Here is a 20,809-nt window from a genome sequence, read left to right on the forward strand (position 1 = left end):
TTAGAATGAAGAAACATTTGGCTGCATTTACCGAAAATGACATAAGGCCCACTACACATCATCGGACACAGCCAAACAACTACCCCAAAAAAAAAGGTGTGGGGGTGTGGAATGACAGTTGAAGACTCACACCTGCTCACTGAGATATAGCGTCCTGCATATCAAGCGACAGGTATCAGGTTTTGAGGCTCCACGAGTCCACACAGTATGCACTGCATTACCAAAACATAAAAACATAGCATGTTTGTCAAAGAAGAAGCAGATTGCCACAAAGGACGAAGTCATGGAAGAGAATAAAGGAGATTCATTGTGTGTGGATATTTTGATGGGCTGACTTGCCCCCATTCACGTATTTCTTGTTTGTACACCACTCCCATGAATTTTGACCACAGAACCTGCATGCTTCACTATTTCATCCACACTTATATATGAACTTGTAACTATAAGAATTGCTGTGAAACACAACATAGGCCTACTGTGTTTGTACAGCTTGGCCGCCAGCTGGCTCTCGCTAGCATAACACTTGGAATTAGGGCTGGGAATCTTTGACTGACTCACGATTCTATTCGATTACGATTTTTGGGTCTACGATTCGATTCAGAATCGATTTTAGATTCTCAATTAAAATGATTTTCGATTCAAAATTATTTGATTGACAAATGATTTCTGCTTCAATTTACACATATGCACAACATTGTCATGATCTACTCCAGTCTGCTTTGCAAGACAAAATGACAAATAGAGACATTAAAGTGTCTTTTTTTTTTTTTTAAACATTTATTAATTTTATATTGTAAGTGCCTTTTTCTACAAAAACAGCATGTGGGCTACAACTGCCTGTTCCCCTTCTTCTTCATTTCTAATTTAAATAAAATCAAATTTTTTGGGGGGGATATTAATATCAATTCGATTCGATTAATAAATGAGAATCTCGATGCTTTTATGAATCGATTTTTTGGCACACCCCTACTTGGAATGTAGTTTTTGTGTCATTTCACCTGATTTCAATGACAAAAATCCAAATACAAATACAAACTTTGTAACTGAACGAAATGAACTCGTAAGTCAAGGTAGTTTTTATCTGTCCCAGTAGTAAATATTTCTAACTCTGTGTTCAAAATGCCAAGATCATATTTGTCTGACAATTATAATAGACTACTATATAAGTGATTTTCACTCCCAGCACCTCTCTTTACAGGCTGACCTTGCTCCATAAATTCTTTATATTGTAGCACGTCCTGTGGCTCACAATCATCAGTCTTCAGTCCATTACACAAACATCTGTCTGAATCTCAGACTCGTCTGTCTGGCAGCCAGACTGCCCATTACTGTGACATGACTATTTAGACAAGGAAGGCCAGAGGGGATGGCTCATAAATAATTACAATGCAAGCATTTAAACTTTTTGTCCAGGGAGCTGTTTCCCCACTACTATTTTATTCCTCAGCTCCCTGCAATGACGCACAGCAATGGCTGCTTGGGGTGTTGAATGGATGTTCTCAACATCTCATAATGGAACTATAATATATTATTTTAAAGAAAGAAACAAATTACAGTGGTGCAGCTGGTGCACATCTCAAATTATCTTTCCCTATTCAAATGAATGCAAATGCCATAAATTTGTTCCAGCACCTGACACCTAACAATTTATTTTATTTGTTTAAATATAACAAAAAAATAGCACTCTGGAATGGTTAATTTAGAATAAACAAAGACTAAAAATCACAATTACCGGTAAATAGAATGTAAAGAACAAAACAATTTGTACATCAGGTCACGGTTTCATGGAGAGCTGTCATTATAAGGATTTTTTTTTTATTTATTTTTTTAGAATCAATTATTACAGATTACCGCTACTCAGGAAAATTTGGCTCTGTCCACCACAAATGTTTTTTAAAAATTATTAATTACTATATAATTTTGTGACAGAAATGTTTGTGTTGACAAATTTCTGTGGTCGACTTAGCTAATTTCATGCTTTAATTCAATGTGCTGCGCTTTCTGGTGTGCGTCCTTTAGCTGCCAGGGGAAAGAATGACACACCTAAGCTGCCGTATTACAAGTCATTTTTCTTAGAGGATAAGTTATTCATGCTAGTGTGTAGCGTTGGATGGGTCGCGCTCAAGTTTGTCATTCATAAACTATAAGCGAAGTGCGCATTAAGTTTGCGCATGCGCGAGGGAAAAAAAAAAAGAGGCTACCAACGACCCTATCAATTTGAATGGCGGAGATTAGAGTGGTTACAATCTTTGCCTAACTGTACACTTTAAATGTGTCATTAATGAATTAAATTCACTATGATTATTTATTTATTTATTTATCCATCCATTTTCTTGACCGCTTATTCCTCACAAGGGTCGCGGGGGGTACTCGCCGTCAAAGTTAGTGGGTGGAACTAAAGCCTGATTTAAAACTACGTATCCACTTCTGCCATTGAACTCCAACGCTGGCTGAGTCGCACAGTACATCGAAGAGAGCAACCGCTGGTAAACAGCGACATTTCTTTCTCCTCGTCGTCTTCTCCTCCTCTTCGTTAGGTTGCATGCGCGGTTACTGTGCGTAACAACTCCTCAACGACGACGGGTCTTTTCGGTCACGTTTACTCACTTTAAATTAACTCCTCGTCGCCAATTGTAGTGTTTCTGTCTTATTTCAACACCACTGAGCAGACCAGACTTGCATTGCACACATTGCCGCCTTTATTTCATCTTCCTGCGTACACACGTCACGTTCCATTAAGTCATCACGTAACAGACGTACGTTCAGGCATGCCATACACTACAATGGTGATGAAGCAATACTTTCATTGCTTTGGCCTTAGCACTAAATAAAAATCTGGGAATGTCAATTCACAAATGCCGAACCTCAAATATGTGCGGGTTGACTGTAGTGTAATGCATCCTGGCAATGCCAATTCTTTAAAAAACTACTATATATTACTACGAAATGACTACCTACTACTATATGTTTACTTATGTGGATTAAGATTTTGAAGGGCGGGGGGTTGTTGTTGAAATTATTTCTCCCTGGACTCAAAAGGTTTTAGAACCCTCGCTTATAAGACACTTGTACTGTCCATTTTGCTGTCTCGGCTGATGCTCTCCCTGACCTCCACGGGCAAAGTCATGTAAAGGTGATCCTCCACCTGGAACTCACTTCTTCGCAGCCGGCGGCAGTTGCCGAGCTGCGCGGGCAGCTTTTCCAAACTGTTTCCCTTCAACTCCAGATGATTGAGGTGAACCAGCTCGCCCACAGCCTCCGACAGTTCCATAAGGTCGTTGTGGCCCAAGCAAAGCACCCTCATCTTGGTGCATTTGAACAGATTATTGGGCAACGTCTCCAGCTTGTTGTAAGTGATGTCGAGGTGCAGCATGTTCAGCAGGAGACCAACCTCTGGCGGCAGCACCTGGATTAAGTTGTAGGCCAAATCCAAATATTGTAGTTTAGGTAGCTTGAACAATGCTGGTGGCAGGGACTGCAGTTTGTTGTGTGAGAGGTGGAGAGCCTCCAGAGACTTGCCCTGGGAAATGGAGGATGGGATTACTGTGATTTTGTTGTGCCACAATTTGAGACACGTCAGACTCTTGAGGTGCTGGAGGCTGACAATCTCCTCTATGGTCCGGATGTTGTTGGACTTCAGATCAAGCTCCTGCAGGTTGAACAAGCTGAAAATAGCGTGAGGAATATTCTCCAGCTCGCAACTGTGCAATTCCAGGTCCCTGAGGTTGGTCATTTTTTTCAGAGCATTCAGTCCAAATAGTTTTATGCCATCATTGTGCACCATTAATTTCACCAGGTGCTGCGACACGTCTGTGATGTTGGTCGGCAATTTTGGGAGGTTGCATTTCAGGCACAATGTCTTTAAATGCCTCAAGTCCCGCATGGATTCCAACCCCACCATCCTGTTAATGTCTGAGCTCAAGTTCCCAATGATGGTAAGTTGTCGCAAATTCCTCAGAAAGAACACCCACGTTGGGATCTCGGCGACGTCAGTGAAACTGATGTGAAGGCTGTTAAGATGGTCGCGGAGGAACGCAAAACCGGTCTGCTCCACCTTGGCGGGACACTCGTAGAGGTGCAGTTCCCTCAGACTGGTCATCTGAGAGACGTTAGCGGTGAATCTGACCTCCGGAATCTTCTCCAGCTTGAGTACCTCCAAGTCGGTGAGGTCGAAGACCACGTTTGGAAGACCGAAGAGATTCTTAAGGTGCAGTTCCTGCTGATCTTGTGCGTTACGGGTCACGCACTTCTTCGCTTTTTCGAAGTTCCACTCGTGATTGAGGCTGATCTCCCTCAGCTTGTTTTCGCTCACCTCAGACAGGAAGAGGGCGAAGCGCTTGGCGTAGAGTTGGTCGTATTGGTCAACCATGTGTAAGAGGAATGCAAAGTCATTTTTGACATCTGGAATGTCACTAAAGCTGCTCTCTTCCCTGACTTTCTCAAAAGAATAATCTTTCAGAGGTCCTCGGAATACCCAAAATAGGGAGTAGAAACACACCATCCCATACATTATCATCAGAGCTATGTAACAAATCAGCATCTTGTCAAACATGAACGCCATGTTGTGCGTACAAAGGAACTTTCTATACCCGATCAGCACTGTGACATTAGTCTCACAGATGTGTGTAAAATTAATTTTCACCAAAAAGCTTGATGTGCAGGACAGCATTGAAATAAATGTGGCCGTTTTGAAAATGGTTTGTGCGGCGTAAAACCTGTAAATAAAATCATCGTCCTCTACGTGAGCTCGGAACTTTCGCACTTTCTCAAACAGGGCTTTGGCCTGCTCGCCGTCCTTTTTATCCAAAATGGGCATACTCGCCGTCGGGGCTTCAGCAATGGGCTTATCAGCAGAGACCACCACACTTTCAAGCATAGGGGAGGTTAAGATGGAACTTGTACCTTCACCAGGTCCCCCTAAAGATGCATTCTGCTGTGCAGAAGCTGTGCCGCTCAACTTCTGCTTGTTCTTCTCAGACTCTTCACAGGCTGTTTCGGACACGGCCTTAGTGGTCCACGGAGACTCGAAACAGCGACCCAGAATCGAGACAAAGTGTTCTATTTTGGAGCTTGTCTTGGGAAATTTGAACCAGAAGTTGCTGGTGCCCATAAGAACAACAGTGTTGATCAGGATAAGGTAGGGGAAGAATTTGGAATACCAGGGCAAGACATGGTAATAGCACATTTGGTTGATAAACAAAAACTGATTAAAGTTGAAATTTGTATTGATTCCCGATGCCTGAGGTTGATTATTGTATTTCTCTCCCTCCCTCTGATTGTTGTCATACTGGGCTTGAAAATTATCTACATCTCTTTCTAACAGCTTCTTTGTGTCCATCGCAGCAGCTACTTGCTGCATACCCCGTTTGGCGTTGTTCTCCTCTGATTCCTCCATGATAGGAAGGCAAGCTAGCTGGTCCTTGGTGATCTGCATGGTCATGGACAATAATGCCAACATGAGCATGACCACGCTCAGGTATTCCATTAAGACATCCCACCATGGCTTCAAGATGCGGTACGTTGGATGGATATCATTCAAGGACGCAACCTCGGTCACTGTGAACATTTCTGCAACAAGAGGAAGGAGAATCGGTTAATCGTATTCGAGTATTAATTAGTGCTGCCAAACGATTAACATTTTTTATCTGATTAATCACACTTTTTAATTTTTATTAATCACGATTAATCAGCTAAATTACTTGCGTATTCGCGTAATTTAAAATAAATAAAAAATACCGCAATATTTTGACATTAACGCATTTTATAATCTGAATGTCATTTGCAAACATTGATTAAATGCATGTACGCAATTGCGTGCATGCGTGTATTGCTCAAAACGTAACAGCATCATATCAATTGGGTGCAATGCAGCAATTATTAATTAATTAAACGCAAATTACTTTTGTTTTATCTAGAATCCCATCTGGGTGTTTTTTTGTTTTGTTTTTTAAAAGCGAAATTTACCACCGAGCACACCAACTGGAGTCACCCCGCTCATTTTGGAACAACAGGCGTAGGAATGCCGTGCATTGATCTAATCACTGACCTGCGTTGCATTCAATGTAACCATCCGCGGTTACGTTCAAGGCTCAAGTGCGGTCCAAAAAAATAGTGCGATTAATTTGCATTAATATGTGATTAATGCAACAATTTTCCGTGATTAATTAATCTATTAACGCTTTAACTTTGACAGCCCAAGTATTAATACACTAGTATTAGATCTTGTGATTATTTAAAGTTACTCTATGTAGGATTTCCCCAAAAAATATCTTAACAATAGCCTTTTTATTTGACCATTTATGACTGAAACATATTCTAATTAGTAGATCTACATTTTAGCTGTTCACAATGGGTACTCCTACAAGCCTCTGGCCAATATTATTTAGGAAGCGTCCGGTCCGAATCCTTCGAATTTCCCGCCCTCTGTCTGCAGGATGTGACGTCATGCGCGTCATCGTCAGTTGTTTCCTGTCGCGCGAAGACGGAACTAGTACAGATTTTCGCTGCCCCAGACACCCGCTGTTACTCCGTGGAAGGCTGCTTAAAAAAAAAAAAAAAGAAAAGAAAACAATGTCAAGTGCCACGAAAAAAAAATAAAATCTAAACTTGATAGTGACCGAATCCGGGCAAGAACGAGAGTGAACAGTGGATTGACATTTCAGCGGTGGAGAGAGTTGAGATCGGACTTGGATTAGAAAAGTGATTCACAGCTGGCTTTCTATCTCCTCCAAAAGGTAAGAAGCGAGGGTCTTGACATTTAGAAGAAAATGTGTTGTTTTCAAATAGCAGTAACCTCAAGATCGATCACTTCTCGGTCGTAACTATTGGGGTGAAAGTGAGGTGGACGGCAACATTTAGCGTGAAAGGGGCGGCAAAGTTGAATGTAGTAGAACAGAATGACTTTATGAAGAACCGACTGGCTTGTGGCGGCCAAGCGTTCATAGCGACGTCGCTTTTTGATCCTTCGATGTCGGCTCTTCCTATCATTGTGAAGCAGAATTCACCAAGCGTTGGATTGTTCACCCACTAATAGGGAACGTGAGCTGGGGTTAGACCGTCGTGAGACAGGTTAGTTTTACCCTACTGATGATGTGTTGCCGCGATAGTAATCCTGCTAAACTAAATATTGGTTGAAGTCCTTGAATTCCTCCATTCCGCGGCGTTTCAATCAGGCTAAATGTCGCCTTATTTTCCTCCGTGAAAACAGCCTATTGTAGCTACATTATGCTAACGGAATGTGAACGGTACTACTGAATGGCGATAACATTCACGGGCGTAGCACACTAAGTAGTGAATGGGTCTTTATGTTTTTCACAATAGTCAATTTCCATAAATGACAGCCCACCTTTCGGCTCATGCACAATGACGCTAGCCTGGGGGCGACATACACTAATAATGACTAGAATCAGGTTGACGTCCGTCGAGCGGGGTGACTACAATATTTAACTGCATATTAACATCGGAATGAGGTCCAATTAATTGACGTAATTTGCACATCGTTTTGGAGTACAGCACAGGACTGGACTTTGACCGACTAAAGCAATATGATCTGCACGTCCCGTGGACATCAATTGTTTAGTGGGGATCGAGAGTCTCATTCCGTGAAGTGGCCAGCTTTGTATAACATTATAAAACTTCTTACCTCTGAAAACATAGTTTAATTGGATATGAAGAGCCCAGTCTTCAGTATTGAGGTCGTGCACGTACGAGTGCGCGCGGCGTGTACGAGCGTGCAGTTTGTTTTCGGCCACAGGTGGCAGTAGAGATTTGAAATTTTAAATCTTACATATAGCTGCTTTAAGAAAATTCATACTGTGTGATTTAGTTGTCGCCGTTTCCTCCAGAATAACAAATTGCTGCCTTTCTCTTACTAAAATACAATTAAATTTCTTATATAAGCCTGAATGGGTCAAAGTTGGTCCAAAACGCTTCATTTGAAGTAGAGCCTTTCGATTACATGTGTCAAAAGGTTTCTCTACTCCAACACACCTGATTCAATGATCAGGATAATTATCAGGATCCTGCAGAGTTTGCTGATGTGCTTAAATATGAATCAGTTGTGTTGAACGTGGGAAACCTCTACAACATGCAGGACTCAGGCCCTTGATGACCGGACTTTGACACCATTGCGGCGCAAATCGACTTCCCTGCTCGGAGACCACGGCTGTGCATGTGGATATGTGCCTGGGACGAGAGGCGGAAAACAACAATAACAAAAATAAAAAAATAAAAAACTGTGTTCGCTAAGCGCACGGCTGTTGTGTTTTGGCAAGTTTACGGCCGACACCGGTGCAAATTGGCAATAATTAATTGCCACGGTGATGAACTTACTCTCCCCCCGGCTTTGTTTCGTGTTTCTGAATTAAATTGAACTTCCTGAATCCGTCATAAAATGCAGAGGAATCGCCACTCTGTGGCGGCCCAGCCATAGCAACAGCGGGACTTGGTGTGAAACTCCAGCAGACACCGATGTGTATTGTGATGTGTATTGCGCACAAGTCGGAAGGCAAACGCACGAGCGGAGCAACGCCGTAACCCCCCCCGTGCGAGCCCGACGCAGAAGCATACTGAGGCCTTGAGACTAATGAAGTCACATGATGTAGTAATTCCACACTTGTTTGTAATCAACGGCAAAGAAAGGATCTCAGCCTTTCTGTTCATCGTCTTTTATTGTCGACTCTAGGGGTGTTAAAAAAAATCGATTCGGCGATATATCGCGATACTACATCGCGCGATTCTCGAATCGATTCAATAATCGGCAGAATCGATTTTTTTTTTTTTTTTTTTTTTTTTTTTTTTTTTTTTAGGATTCACACCTTGAGCATGGAAGAATGTTATATGAACGGCACATTAAGCCTTAATATTTTTATTTTAATGCTGTTCAAATGTGAAACAGATTGCAAACTGTTTGTGTACAGTGGCTCACGGTTATAAGCCTCAAGTTTTAGATAAATATATTCATACAAATCTTACAGTGTACATGTACAAATTTACTGATAGTATTTTCTAAATTTGAATGGAAAAAAATCGCAACAATCGACTTATAAATTCGTATCGGGATTAATCGGTATCGAATCGTGACCATTCGTATCGGGATTAATCGGTATCGAATCGAATCGTGACCTGTGAATCGTGATACGAATCGAATCGTCAGGTACTAGGCAATTCACACCCCTAGTCGACTCGTTTTCATTCGTTAGTCTCTCACATTAATATGCACATTCTCTCGCTCTGTCTCCTTTTTCTCATCTAGTCATTAGCACATCTGCGGCCCCTTTTCAAGTTTTTTTTTTTTTTTTTTTAAAGTTTTTCCTTGCCCTTTTGTGGTTCGATCAGGGGATGTCATTGGTATTTGTTAACTGAGGGCATGTGAAGCCCTTTGAGACTTTTTGTGTGATTAAGGGCGATAGAAATAAACTTGACTTGACTAGCAGGTGCACGTGTAAAGCCTGGTTCACACGGCAGGAGAATTGGCCCGATTTTAGCCCCGAATTTCCCCTCCCAACAATCGTAAGGACGCGCCGAGACGCAACCGATAATCTTCACAGATAATCCTGCTGTGTGTATTGTCACCACACACGGCGCCTCCCGATGTCGGCGCTCGGAAGGACCCCCGACTTGAAATCGGGCATATCCAAGATGTTGGATTTTTTGGCCGATTTCGCTCCGCGCAGCAGATTGACAGTGACGTGCAGCCAATCAGAAAGCGAGCCAGCGAGGAAGCCGGTGGGGACTCCAAAATCAAAACAGTCATGACGCAGCAGAAAGTCCGTGCTCGCGCTATTAGTATATATATATATAGTTTTTTAATTATTTGTTGTTGTTTTTTTTTAATACAGGCACACACATTCTCCACAAATAAATGTGGTCTCCGGGTGGGACGCCAACCCGCGCCGCCAGCACCGAGCCGAGGGCAAGCGATGTCTCGCCAGTGCCCATTTACACTCCTATAGCCCTTAGGCTTTATTGTGACCGGTTTCGGGTTTTTGATGGTTCTGACCAAGTCATTTCAAAATAAGATAATGCCCAGGGGTTTTAAACAACACCTTTTCTTTTTATGCCGCTTTTTCGGCTGAAAACCAGGATCGACTCATGTTGACGACTCGGAAGCCACGTTTAATCTCGAGAGGTTTTGCGAGACTTCCCGTCACATTCTTGAATGAACTCGGCTCGTGTGGAGTGTGTTGATTGTGCAGCGTGGCCGCACACCATGCACGGTACGTTCAAAACTGGAACTCCCGTGATTTTTTCTCTTCACGTGTGGTGTCTGTCAAAGATTGGAAATCGGCCGACAATTTTAAAATCTTGCCGTGTGAACCAAGCTTTAGTCAAAACGGAACTAGTAATACTTGTTGCTCCCGGAACTAAGAATCACGGGAAATGTAGTTATACTAATACAGACTTATGGAGTATATGCCACGGAGGAGGCGGGACTTCTGACTTCCGGGTGTCACACACTTGCGATGTTTCCGGTTGCTGTTTGCGACGTGTGGGCCGGGTCCTGTTGCTAGCGCTTCCACCATTGTGCCCCTCAGTTGCGCGTTCCCATTGACGGGTGCAAGTGTGCAGTGTGTCTGCCTCAGTTCTCCGAAGCATTTCAGAGAGCCGAGACACCCTAGTAGTCTCTGTCCTGTCATGCTGTCGAGTTTTTGCCCTGTCAAACCCCGTACACATTCATATGAAACGCAGTTGATCAGCATGCTGGCGTAGCCTTGGAGAAACTTTCCGGGGTCTCACATGACATTTTTCCTTCAGAAGTCGGCCAGCATCCCAAAACGAATTGTCAACCTAAGAGGTTCCTCCATAGCTATTTACATTTGAGCGTAGTAAGACAACAGCTTAGACCAGGGGTGGGAAAACTCGGTCCACAAGGGCCGGAATCCTGCGGGTTTTGGATAATTCCCTTCTCCAACACAGCTGATATATGATATGATCAGCTCATCAGCAAGCGCTGCATAAGACTGATACAGATCCTGTTGATTGGAATCAGCTGTGTTGGAGCAGGGAAACATCCAAAACCTGCAAGACTCCGGCCTTCGAGGAGCGAGTTTGCCCACCACTGGCTTAGACAAAGCTCATTGATTATGTGAAGACTCAACAACCCCCTACGAAAATGATGTTATTTGTTACTTACGGTCAAACATGAAAAATCTGTGTTCAACATGTCTCTTTTTGGTAAGCCTAAATCAGGTCACAAAGTTAAACCTGTCTTGTCAAGAGGGTTAACTCACAGGTGCTTCCCATAAAGTTGCTAAAACTCTGATTCAACTTGCATTTACATAGTGTCAATGTGTAACCCATGCTTCCCCAATACTGGTCCTCGAGGGCTGGAGTCCTGCAGGTTTTAGATGTTTCCATTCTCCAACACACCTGACTCTGATTATCAAGCTCAGGATCGGTATCAGGCTTCTGCAGAGCTTGTTGATGAGCTGAATGCTGTTTATATGAATCAAGTGTGTTGGAGGAAAGAAACATCTCAAACCTGGACGAGGACTGGGGAAGCCTGGGTGAAAGTTTAGTGGTACCTTCACGTACGGAGTTTCATTCATTTCGTGACCAAGCTTGGAACCCAATTTACTTTTAAGTCAAATCTATCCATCTATCCATCTTCTTGACCGCTTATTCCTCACAAGGGTCGCGGGGGGTGCTGGCGCCTATCTCAGCTGGCTCTGGGCAGTAGGCGGGGGACACCCTGGACTGGTTGCCAGCCAATCGCAGGGCACAGTCAAATCTATTTGAAATATACATTTTTTTAATTAAAATTTTTTTTCAATTTGTGTTTTAATTAAGGAAAATTGCACTGTACGGTCTAACAAATAATAATTAAAATCAGTAAAAGCGAATGTTAAAAATAATAAGAGTGGTTTTATTGAGAGCAATTATTATATTGTTTGTTTTGTTTTTGTTTTTTTTTGGGGGGGGTCTCCAAGGTCCTAATATAGGTTTCAGAAAATGCAGTTATTACTCCCATGGACTCTCACATTGTGTTTATTTTCATATAAAATGAGACTATGATGTCATCTACTGGTGGTTGTGCATCAGTAAAGTCGTTTCTAAGTCTGACATTTACAGTGGAGCATCATCAGATTCTCCCCCATCTACTTGTAGCCTCGTAGAAAAAAAATGTAATTGACAAGTATACTTGTCAAAGGCAATACAATAAACAATATCAGATTTATTATGCATAAATGTTTGGCTCTTATATGTTAGTTAGGTTTACACTAATATTAAGGGGAATGAAGTATGAATTAATATTAAAGACCATTAAGTATCTGCAATTGGCTGGCATCCAGTTCAGGGTGTACCCCGCCTATTGCCCGAAGCCACGTGGGATAGGTTCCAGCACCCCCGCGACCCTTGTGTGGAGTAAGCGGTGTAGGAAATGGATGGATGGACCGTTAAGTATGTACATTAACTACATTTAACTTAATACCCACTTGCAGTATTTTAAGCATTCACTACAACAAAACTAACAAAATTTTACCAAACAAGTGTGGCATGAACACAAGTGGGTAAGTCATAATTCAGAGTACATCATGCAAACAAATCTGTTGCACTTTAACTTTCATGTTTCATTAAAAAAAAAGAAAAAAAAGAAAAAGAAAAGAAAAGATATGTATACATTAGGGATGTCACGATAAGGGCAATATCGTGATATTAAAACAGCCACAATATCGTCGTCGTCATGGTCACAATATTTAAAAGGAGCACATCTGTTAAAAAAGTCAGGTTGATTTCCATTTGTGCAATTTTAGCACCCTCTAGTGGCTAGTTAATTAGTGCAATTTAATTTTTATTAGGGATGTTTTGGCCTTCTATGTTTAAAATCTATGCTAATTGTCAGATGAAGGGGAACCTAATTTGCTTGTGAAGCGATCAATGTGTGCTTGCATTACCAAGTTAGTGCCTCAATATTGTTATTAGAGATTGTAGGTGGTTTATATGCATTGCTGTTATGTACAAAAGCACAATATTGTGCTCTTTTTTTTTTTAGTAGGAGCTCTCTTATTTACAATATTGGGAACTTTTTTAAATATCGCCAACGCCCCCACAATATTGTGATAATTATCGTATCGTGACCTTCATATCGTGATAATATCGTATCTTGATGTTTGGATATCGTTACATTCCTAGCATACATGTGGACTGCACTTCTTAAGCACCAAATTTGTCTAGACACAATATATTTAAAAATAATAATAATTTCAAAATTGCATCCTTTACTATTTGAAATTACATTACACTGCAATGTCAGTTTGAATTTGATTTAATTGTTAAGGCCTAATCAGTGTACTGGTCACTGGAGAAGTGGGTATACTCTCAATTGTCACCTTTCTTTTTTTTTTTTTTTTTTTTTTTCTTTTTTTTTAAGTAGCCCAAAAAATGTCCTCTTTTTTTATCATGAGGCAAACATAGTATATGTTATAAAACAAATTATAATATTTAGTGAACAATGAACAAAAATAGACCTCAGTATTGTTTTGTGCATTATATCCATCCATTTTCTTGACCACTTATATTCCTCACAAAATTAAGTGGGAACACTGTACATCAGACTCGAGGTGTATTTTCAGCAACAATAATGTTTTGCTCTCTCTGTCCACTTTCACACCATAGTCTACACTTCTGTAGGACTGGTGATGCTTCACAGGTTGCGCCGATCATTGTTTCATTTTGACATATGGAATAGTCTTAAAAAATAACATTCAATAAGGTTTCATGATTTTATAGAACACAGGAAAATATAAATGTGTATGTACAACACTACATACATTGGCCAGCATGTGTGTACGCTGCACCAGCGAGCGTGTTTTGATTGTCTAGCTGTCATTTATCAAATCTACTCTGTAGTTACTCACTTCTAGGACTTGCTGGCGAGCTTTTCCTCTCCCCCTGCTCATCGCACTGGAGTTGCTATTGTACGCCGGCCGATCCTGTTGTTGTGTTCTTTACTTCTGCCATGCATGACACGCGCAACGAGCAGTGTTTTTTGTTTTGTTTTTTTTGCCTGTTTCAGACCTTAACGAGCCACTAAATTGTTTGATTGGCGGTAATGTACGAAGACGACTCTCCCTCCAAAAGCGAATGCTTGGCGCACTATAGTGTGTGTGTGTGTGTGTGTGTGGGGGGGGGGTCGTTGTCCGTTGTCAATAAGGGGTCGTTGTCCGTTGTCAATAAAGACTCGTTCCCATCGTTCACATTGACGAGCCATTCAGATGACTCAATTCGTTCGTCATTAATAAACTCAAACACGGCTGAAAAGGCGGCCAAACCAGCGTCCGGTTTAAGGGTTGCACATGACGGCTAACACTGCTGTTAGCTCGCTGTCAGCTAGCAGTCACGGCTAAACGTTGGCAACAGGCGCCGTACAATACAACATCAGCATAATTATGTCTTAGCCTCTTACCTGGGGCTTGAACGTGACTTCAGGACTAAGTTGTGTTACTGACGTCTGGCCCAACAGTTTAGTGCATTTATACTGCCATTGTTCACAAACTCCGAATAGAGGTGCACAGCTACATTCCCGATGACAAGCTTCCGGTAACAACTTCAAAATAAAAGTGTTACAATGCATTGATCTACATATACTACTTGGTAAAGTGAGGTTTATTTTGGAATTTGGTTTCCCACAGCCCCGTGTACTGTCATGCATACTGCCGTTAGCTTGACTACGATTATCTCAGCGGTATCCGAGGCAGAAATGTCGTTTCAGCTCTCCTATGGACTATATAACTATATAACTATGCTTCCTGCTTTCCTAGTGTGTAGACGCAATCTGCTCTGCTCCTGCTTTGCTTTGCATTCTTTCAGCTGATAACTTCTTTTTTTCTTTCTTTTTCTGGGATTTTTCCTGGATATTTGCCTCGATGTGGCTGTACTACCTTTTTGTTTGGTAGATACAACCAGCTGGGCGCATTTTTCAACATTTTTTTTTTTTTTTTTGGGAAACTCCTCACGATAACGTGAGCACGGCCTGCTAATCAGCACGCGACTGCTACTAGCAGCATGGCTGGACGAATGATGCCTTCCATCTCGACCGATGAATACCACAAACTTCTTCAGAAGATGGCAGTGCTGGAGACAAGAATGCACCGCCTTGAAATGTTTGTGGAGGTGAATGGAAAATCGTGGAATGACACCACACTGCCAATGTCTCCAAACGGTGGTCATGAGCATGCTAACAAACAGCTAGCTCCATCCACCGACCCTCTGTGGAATGTGCTGGGAGCAAAGCCAAAACTGAGGAGTCGTCGCCCAACAGCTGGACCTGACCGCCAACTAATGCCTGAGGAAACACGTCGGCCTATGCAAAAGGCTACCTCAACCCCAAGAAATCAGTCTTGGACGTTGGTACCAGCAAGAAAAAGGAAACCGTCTCTTGGCCGACGAAGACAAAATACTGATATCGAACTGAGAAACAGGTTTGCCGTGCTGTCGCCGAGCCAGCAAGCCTCGGGGGATCACAGCACCAGTCAAAGGTATGAAACCGGACCTCCTCAGCAAATCCGTTCAGCTACTGAAACACAAACACTGATAATAGGCGGCAAAGCCTTGTTTGGTGTTAAACGTCTGTGCAGCAGAAAAAACACAAAAGTTCTGTGTTTTGCTAATGACATGGTGCTGGACATTTCTGAAAAAGTCGACAAGATTGCGACTGACTACCCGACTGTGAGATCGATTGTGATTCACACAGGAGCATTCGATGTGTTGAAAAAACAGTCTGAGATACTGAAGCAAGACTTTATTACCCTTCTACACAAGATAATATGCCTAAACGCAGAGGTTTTTCTGAGTGGTCCTCTGCCTACTGTCCGACCAGGTGATGAGCGTTTCAGTCGGATTATGTCACTCTCGAGATGGCTGAAAAGCATCTGTGCTTCTTACTCAGTGAACTTTATTGACAATTTTTCTATGTTTTGTGAACGTCGCCATCTTTTCCAACGCAATGGGATTTATCTCAATAAGCAGGGAGTCAGATTACTGACAGCCAACATCTTCCATAGCGTGCGTCACTGGACGCTATGTTCCCAAAACAAAGGACATGAAACACAACAACCGATAAGAAGAGGATCTGGTGAGGCTGGCTCACTATCTTGCACTCCCTGCCCTTCAGAACAGATTGATTTGTCCTCATCTGCCCACACTCCAAACACCGAACATCCAGCTCCCCTGCTCCCGAACGACACCTGCCAAACACCACCACGACCACCACCACCACCAGTTTCACTACCAGATGCACCCCTGCGCTGTTCATCGCCCCCAAGCGACACCTGCCAGACAGCGCCACTACCGGATTCACTGCCGGATGCACCCCCGCGCTGTGCACCGCCCCCGAATGACCCGATGACTGACTCGCCAGCGAGTCTCACCAACAGGTTGAGCAATCTGGTCAATCTGTCCATACAGCTAAATAAAAGTCTCTCCAGGCAGCTGCCTGCTGATGACGGTTCGCCCATGCTCCCCCCAAGACGCCACATTCAGCTATCCACTAATCGTCTGACTCCACCAAGCCTCAGCATACAGCTCCCCACCCGCCGACCTCCATCTTTGGCTATGGAGAATCTCAACTATAGCTCGGTCTGATATGTTTTGGGTCCAGACTACATATACAATATAAAAAACGTGTGTTCCCAGAATAAGTCAGGACCCAAGGAAGCTTGTAGCATTCCTGTGATTACAAGAAGTAGAAAGTTGGCAAAAGAAATGAGAAGAAATAAGTCAGAAGCTACAAACCTAGTCAGTATAGCTTGTGAACCTCTGACTAAACCAGCGTCTCCGATTGCCACTGTGAGACTAGCGCTACTAAATACAAGATCACTAGTTAACAAATCATTGTTGATTCATGACATTATTATGACATATGATCTTGACTTATTTCTCCTCAGTGAAACATGGCTAACAGAAGGTTCCTGCAACACGGTTCTCAATGAGGCAACACCAACAAATTTTAATTTCATGAACAAATGTCGTAATGGCAAAAAAGGTGGTGGACTTGCTGCCATTTTTAAATCTCTATTTCAGTGTAAAGAAATTTCATTGGGAAGCTTTAATTCATTTGAATATCTTAGTCTTTTGGTAAAAGGTGAACCAAACATCGTCATTGTCATAATTTATAGACCTCCAAAACAAAAAGGCAGATTCATGGAGGAATTTGAAGAAATGCTGTCAGTAATTTGTACCGACTATGATTATCTGGTCTTAACTGGAGACTTTAACATTCATGTTGACAACAACTTGGATAAAAATACCAAAGAATTTTGTAATATACTTGATACTTTTGGTCTCTCACAACATGTAAAAGGTCCAACACACAATCAAGGTCACATTCTTGATCTCGTCATCTCTAAAGGTGTGGACATTTTATCTGTTGAGGTGAAAGATCTGGCTATTTCAGATCATTCCTGTGTGTTTTTTAAATTACAAACAATCCCAGAAGTTCAAACAACTACTGTCTCGATTAAAAAAAGGTACATAAATGAGAATACAAGCAACATGTTTATGGAATTAATGGCTGCATCACCAACTGTAAATGCAGAGACCGTTGATGAACTTCTGGATGAATTCACCTCAAAAATCTCAAATGTTTTGGATGCTGTTGCTCCTATTAAAACTAAGACCATTTCATCCCGAACTAAAACACCTTGGAGGTGTACTACCAACATAATGACTTTGAAATCTAAATGCAGAAAAGCAGAGCGAAAGTGGAGAAAAACTAAACTCCAAGTTCATTTTGACCTGTACAGACAATGTCTTTGTCATTTTAACCAAGAGTTAGTAATAGCTAGACAACAACACTTTTCTGAAATTATTAGTAGGAACCTCAACAATACACGCACTCTATTTGGCGTGGTTGACAAACTTACAAATCCCCCAAATCAAACAGCGCCAGAACTCCTCTCAACAGATAAATGCAATGAATTTGCCTGCTACTTTAGTGAAAAAGTACAAGCCATCAGGTCAAACATTGTTACAAACCAGCAAAATAACAAAACGATGCTGCACTTAAAATCACCTAGGAATAATTTAATTACCATGACAGAATTTGACTCAGTGGATCAAAATACTGTAGTAGACTTGGTTCAGCAATTGAAACCTTCCACGAGCTGTCTTGACACAATTCCATCTGGCTTTTTCAAAACCATTGTGAAATCTGTTCAGATCGATTTACAACAAATAATTAATTGCTCACTTCAATCAGGTGAACTTCCTAAATGTCTGAAAGTAGCCGCCGTCAAGCCCATTCTAAAAAAGAGAACACTGGATGTCTCCCTGCTAGCAAATTATAGACCAATCGCAAACCTTCCCTTCGTAACTAAAATAGTTGAAAAAGTGGTTTTTAATCAACTCAGCAATTTTTTGAGCTTAAACGGACTTTTGGATAAATTCCAGTCAGGTTTCCGACCTCATCACAGTACAGAAACAGCTCTGATTAAAGTACTGAATGATATAAGATTGAGCACTGATGCAGGGAAAGTATCAGTGCTCGTCTTGTTGGACCTCAGTGCAGCATTTGACACGATTGATCATAATATACTGTTAGACAGGCTGGAAACTTGGGTGGGGTTAAATGGAACAGTCCTTAAATGGTTCAGGTCCTATTTGGAGGAAAGGAGTTACTTTGTGACCATTGGAAATTTTGAATCTGATCGAAAGGCCATGACATGTGGGGTCCCTCAAGGGTCAGTCCTTGGACCCCTGTTGTTCAGTCTGTATATGTTACCTTTGGGTCAAATGCTTCAGAACACCGATGTTGACTATCATAGTTATGCAGATGACACACAACTGTATTTATCGATGTCCCCAAATGACAGCAGTTCTATTAACGCATTGTGTCATTCTCTAGAGCAAGTTAACAACTGGATGAACCAAAATTTCCTTCAGCTGAACGAAAACAAAACGGAGCTCATTGTTTTCGGCAATAAAGAAAAGAGGATTGCTGTTAAAAAACAGCTTGAGTCACTGTCTTTAGAAACTAAAGACCAAGTTCGAAATCTTGGGGTACTAATAGACTCAGATCTGACCTTCAGCAATCATATTAAATTCATCACTAAAACAGCCTTTTACCAGCTGAAAAACATATCCAGACTGAAGGACTGCATGCTTCAAGCAGACCAAGAGAAGCTTATCCATGCTTTTATCTCCAGCAGACTAGATTACTGTAACGGTCTTCTGACTGGACTCTCTCAAAAGAACATGAGACAATTGCAGCTCATTCAGAACGCTGCAGCTCGAGTTCTGACCAAAACAAAAAGATCAGAACATATTACTCCAGTACTTAAGGATTTACACTAGCTCCCTGTCAGCTGTAGAATCGATTTTAAAGTTCTGCTACTCGTCTATAAATCACTAAATGGTTTGGGTCCTGAATATATCCAAGAAATGCTGATTGAGTACAAGCCCAGCAGGGCTCTGAGATCTACAGACTTGGGCCAACTAGTGGAACCCAGAGTTCGAAGCAAACATGGTGAAGCTGCATTTAGCTATTATGCTGCACACAGATGGAATAGGCTACCAACAGAAGTGAAGTCAGCCCCGAGTGTAAATGCTTTCAAATCCAGGTTAAAAACTTTGCTTTTTTCTTATACCTTTGATTAGGGACTTTTAAACAGCTTTAATTAAGTGTTTTTTTTTATTTTTATTTTTATTTTTATTTTTATTTTTATTTTTTATTTTTATTTTTATTTTTATTTTTATTTTTATTTTTATTTTTATTTTTATCATTATCATTTTAAACTTCCTTATGTTAAATTTTTTAAAGTTTGTTGAATAATGTTTTAAGATTGTTAGTTTGTAACCTATTTTCATTTATTTTTCTTCCTCTGAATGTTAACTACTGTTTCTTGATGCTTATGTGTTGTCTTTCCTCGTGTAAAGCACATTGAGTTGCCTTGTGTATGAAATGTGCTATACAAATAAACTTGCCTTGCCTATATGCACAATTCACTTCCGCATTCGCCGGACGAGCTCACACGCCCTTCCGGTGCAGGGAGACTTCAGCGGAACGTACTGTTAAAGTGGTGGAAAACTCCAATCCTAAATCCTTTTAGCCCACTCAAAAAGAACAGGGGTCGTTCCTTGCTATAACACATGTCTATCAGAATTTTAAAACTACTAATTATGTCTCCCAGAATCGTAATTTTGACGGCTTAAGCTCTGGCAATGACGTAATTGCTTAAAATGATTACTACACGGAATTACAAGCCGATTGAGTAGCAAGGAAAACTTTTTATTTATTTTATTTTATTTATTTTTTATTTTTTATTTTTATGTAAATTACGTATTGTAGCTCCTCTGCGGGTCCACAAAATATCCTACGCCCCCCTCTCCAGTCAGACGGTGTATAGGTGAGGTGTTGAATCTTCAGATGGAACCTGCCGGCTAACTGTTCATGACATTTGAGATTTTTATTGTTCTATTTCTATTTATTTATTTATCTATTTTTTTATTTTAATGATACGTTATTAGATAAGAATAGTTTATTAGTGTAGCGAGCAGTGACGGGAGTCGGAGGCAGAGTGTTGAAGTCCGGAGCCAAACACCGGCGGTTTATTGATATCAGCTTCTCATCGTTTAACAGCAACAACAACTCACTCTGCGCGAGGCTCACAGACCTACCAACATTTTGTTCTTTTATCCTTTCATCCTTTCATCCCAACAAACTCCCCCTTCGTCCCAACGTTCCGTGGGTGAATTATGTTCTAATCACTACACAAGCCACCCCAGAATTCACCCACAATCAAACTCCGGATGACGGGGCGGCAAAACTGCCCGACCCCTGCGGGTTCAGGACCCAGGGAGCGAGGGCGGG

The 20,809-nt window shown here is 41.6% G+C and overlaps 1 protein-coding gene across 2 annotated transcripts; it reads right to left on the reverse strand.

Annotated features, from left to right (window-relative positions):
• Positions 1-2,676: 2,676 nt before the first annotated feature.
• Positions 2,677-14,553, reverse strand: LOC144031073 (volume-regulated anion channel subunit LRRC8D-like). 2 transcript variants are annotated; one of them, XM_077537786.1, is made up of 2 exons: positions 14,408-14,553; positions 2,677-5,568 (listed from the first exon to the last, which is right to left on the reverse strand). In XM_077537786.1, the coding sequence occupies exon 2, from the start codon at positions 5,564-5,566 to the stop codon at positions 3,056-3,058; it is 2,511 nt and encodes an 836-aa protein (XP_077393912.1). In that variant the 5' UTR covers positions 5,567-5,568; positions 14,408-14,553; the 3' UTR covers positions 2,677-3,055. The 2 variants fall into 2 exon arrangements, with proteins under 2 accessions (XP_077393912.1, XP_077393921.1); XM_077537795.1 differs by lacking the exon at positions 14,408-14,553 and adding an exon at positions 13,860-13,981.
• Between the last annotated feature and the right edge of the window lie 6,256 nt (positions 14,554-20,809).

Source organism: Festucalex cinctus, chromosome 1 (assembly GCF_051991245.1).
Source record: "Festucalex cinctus isolate MCC-2025b chromosome 1, RoL_Fcin_1.0, whole genome shotgun sequence".
In the NCBI taxonomy this organism is placed as follows: Eukaryota; Metazoa; Chordata; class Actinopteri; order Syngnathiformes; family Syngnathidae; genus Festucalex; species Festucalex cinctus.

Excerpts from the sequence above, each read along its gene's own strand:
- LOC144031073 (XM_077537786.1), bottom strand. The coding sequence starts at position 5,566 with ATGTTCACAGTGACCGAGGTTGCGTCCTTGAATGATATCCATCCAACG.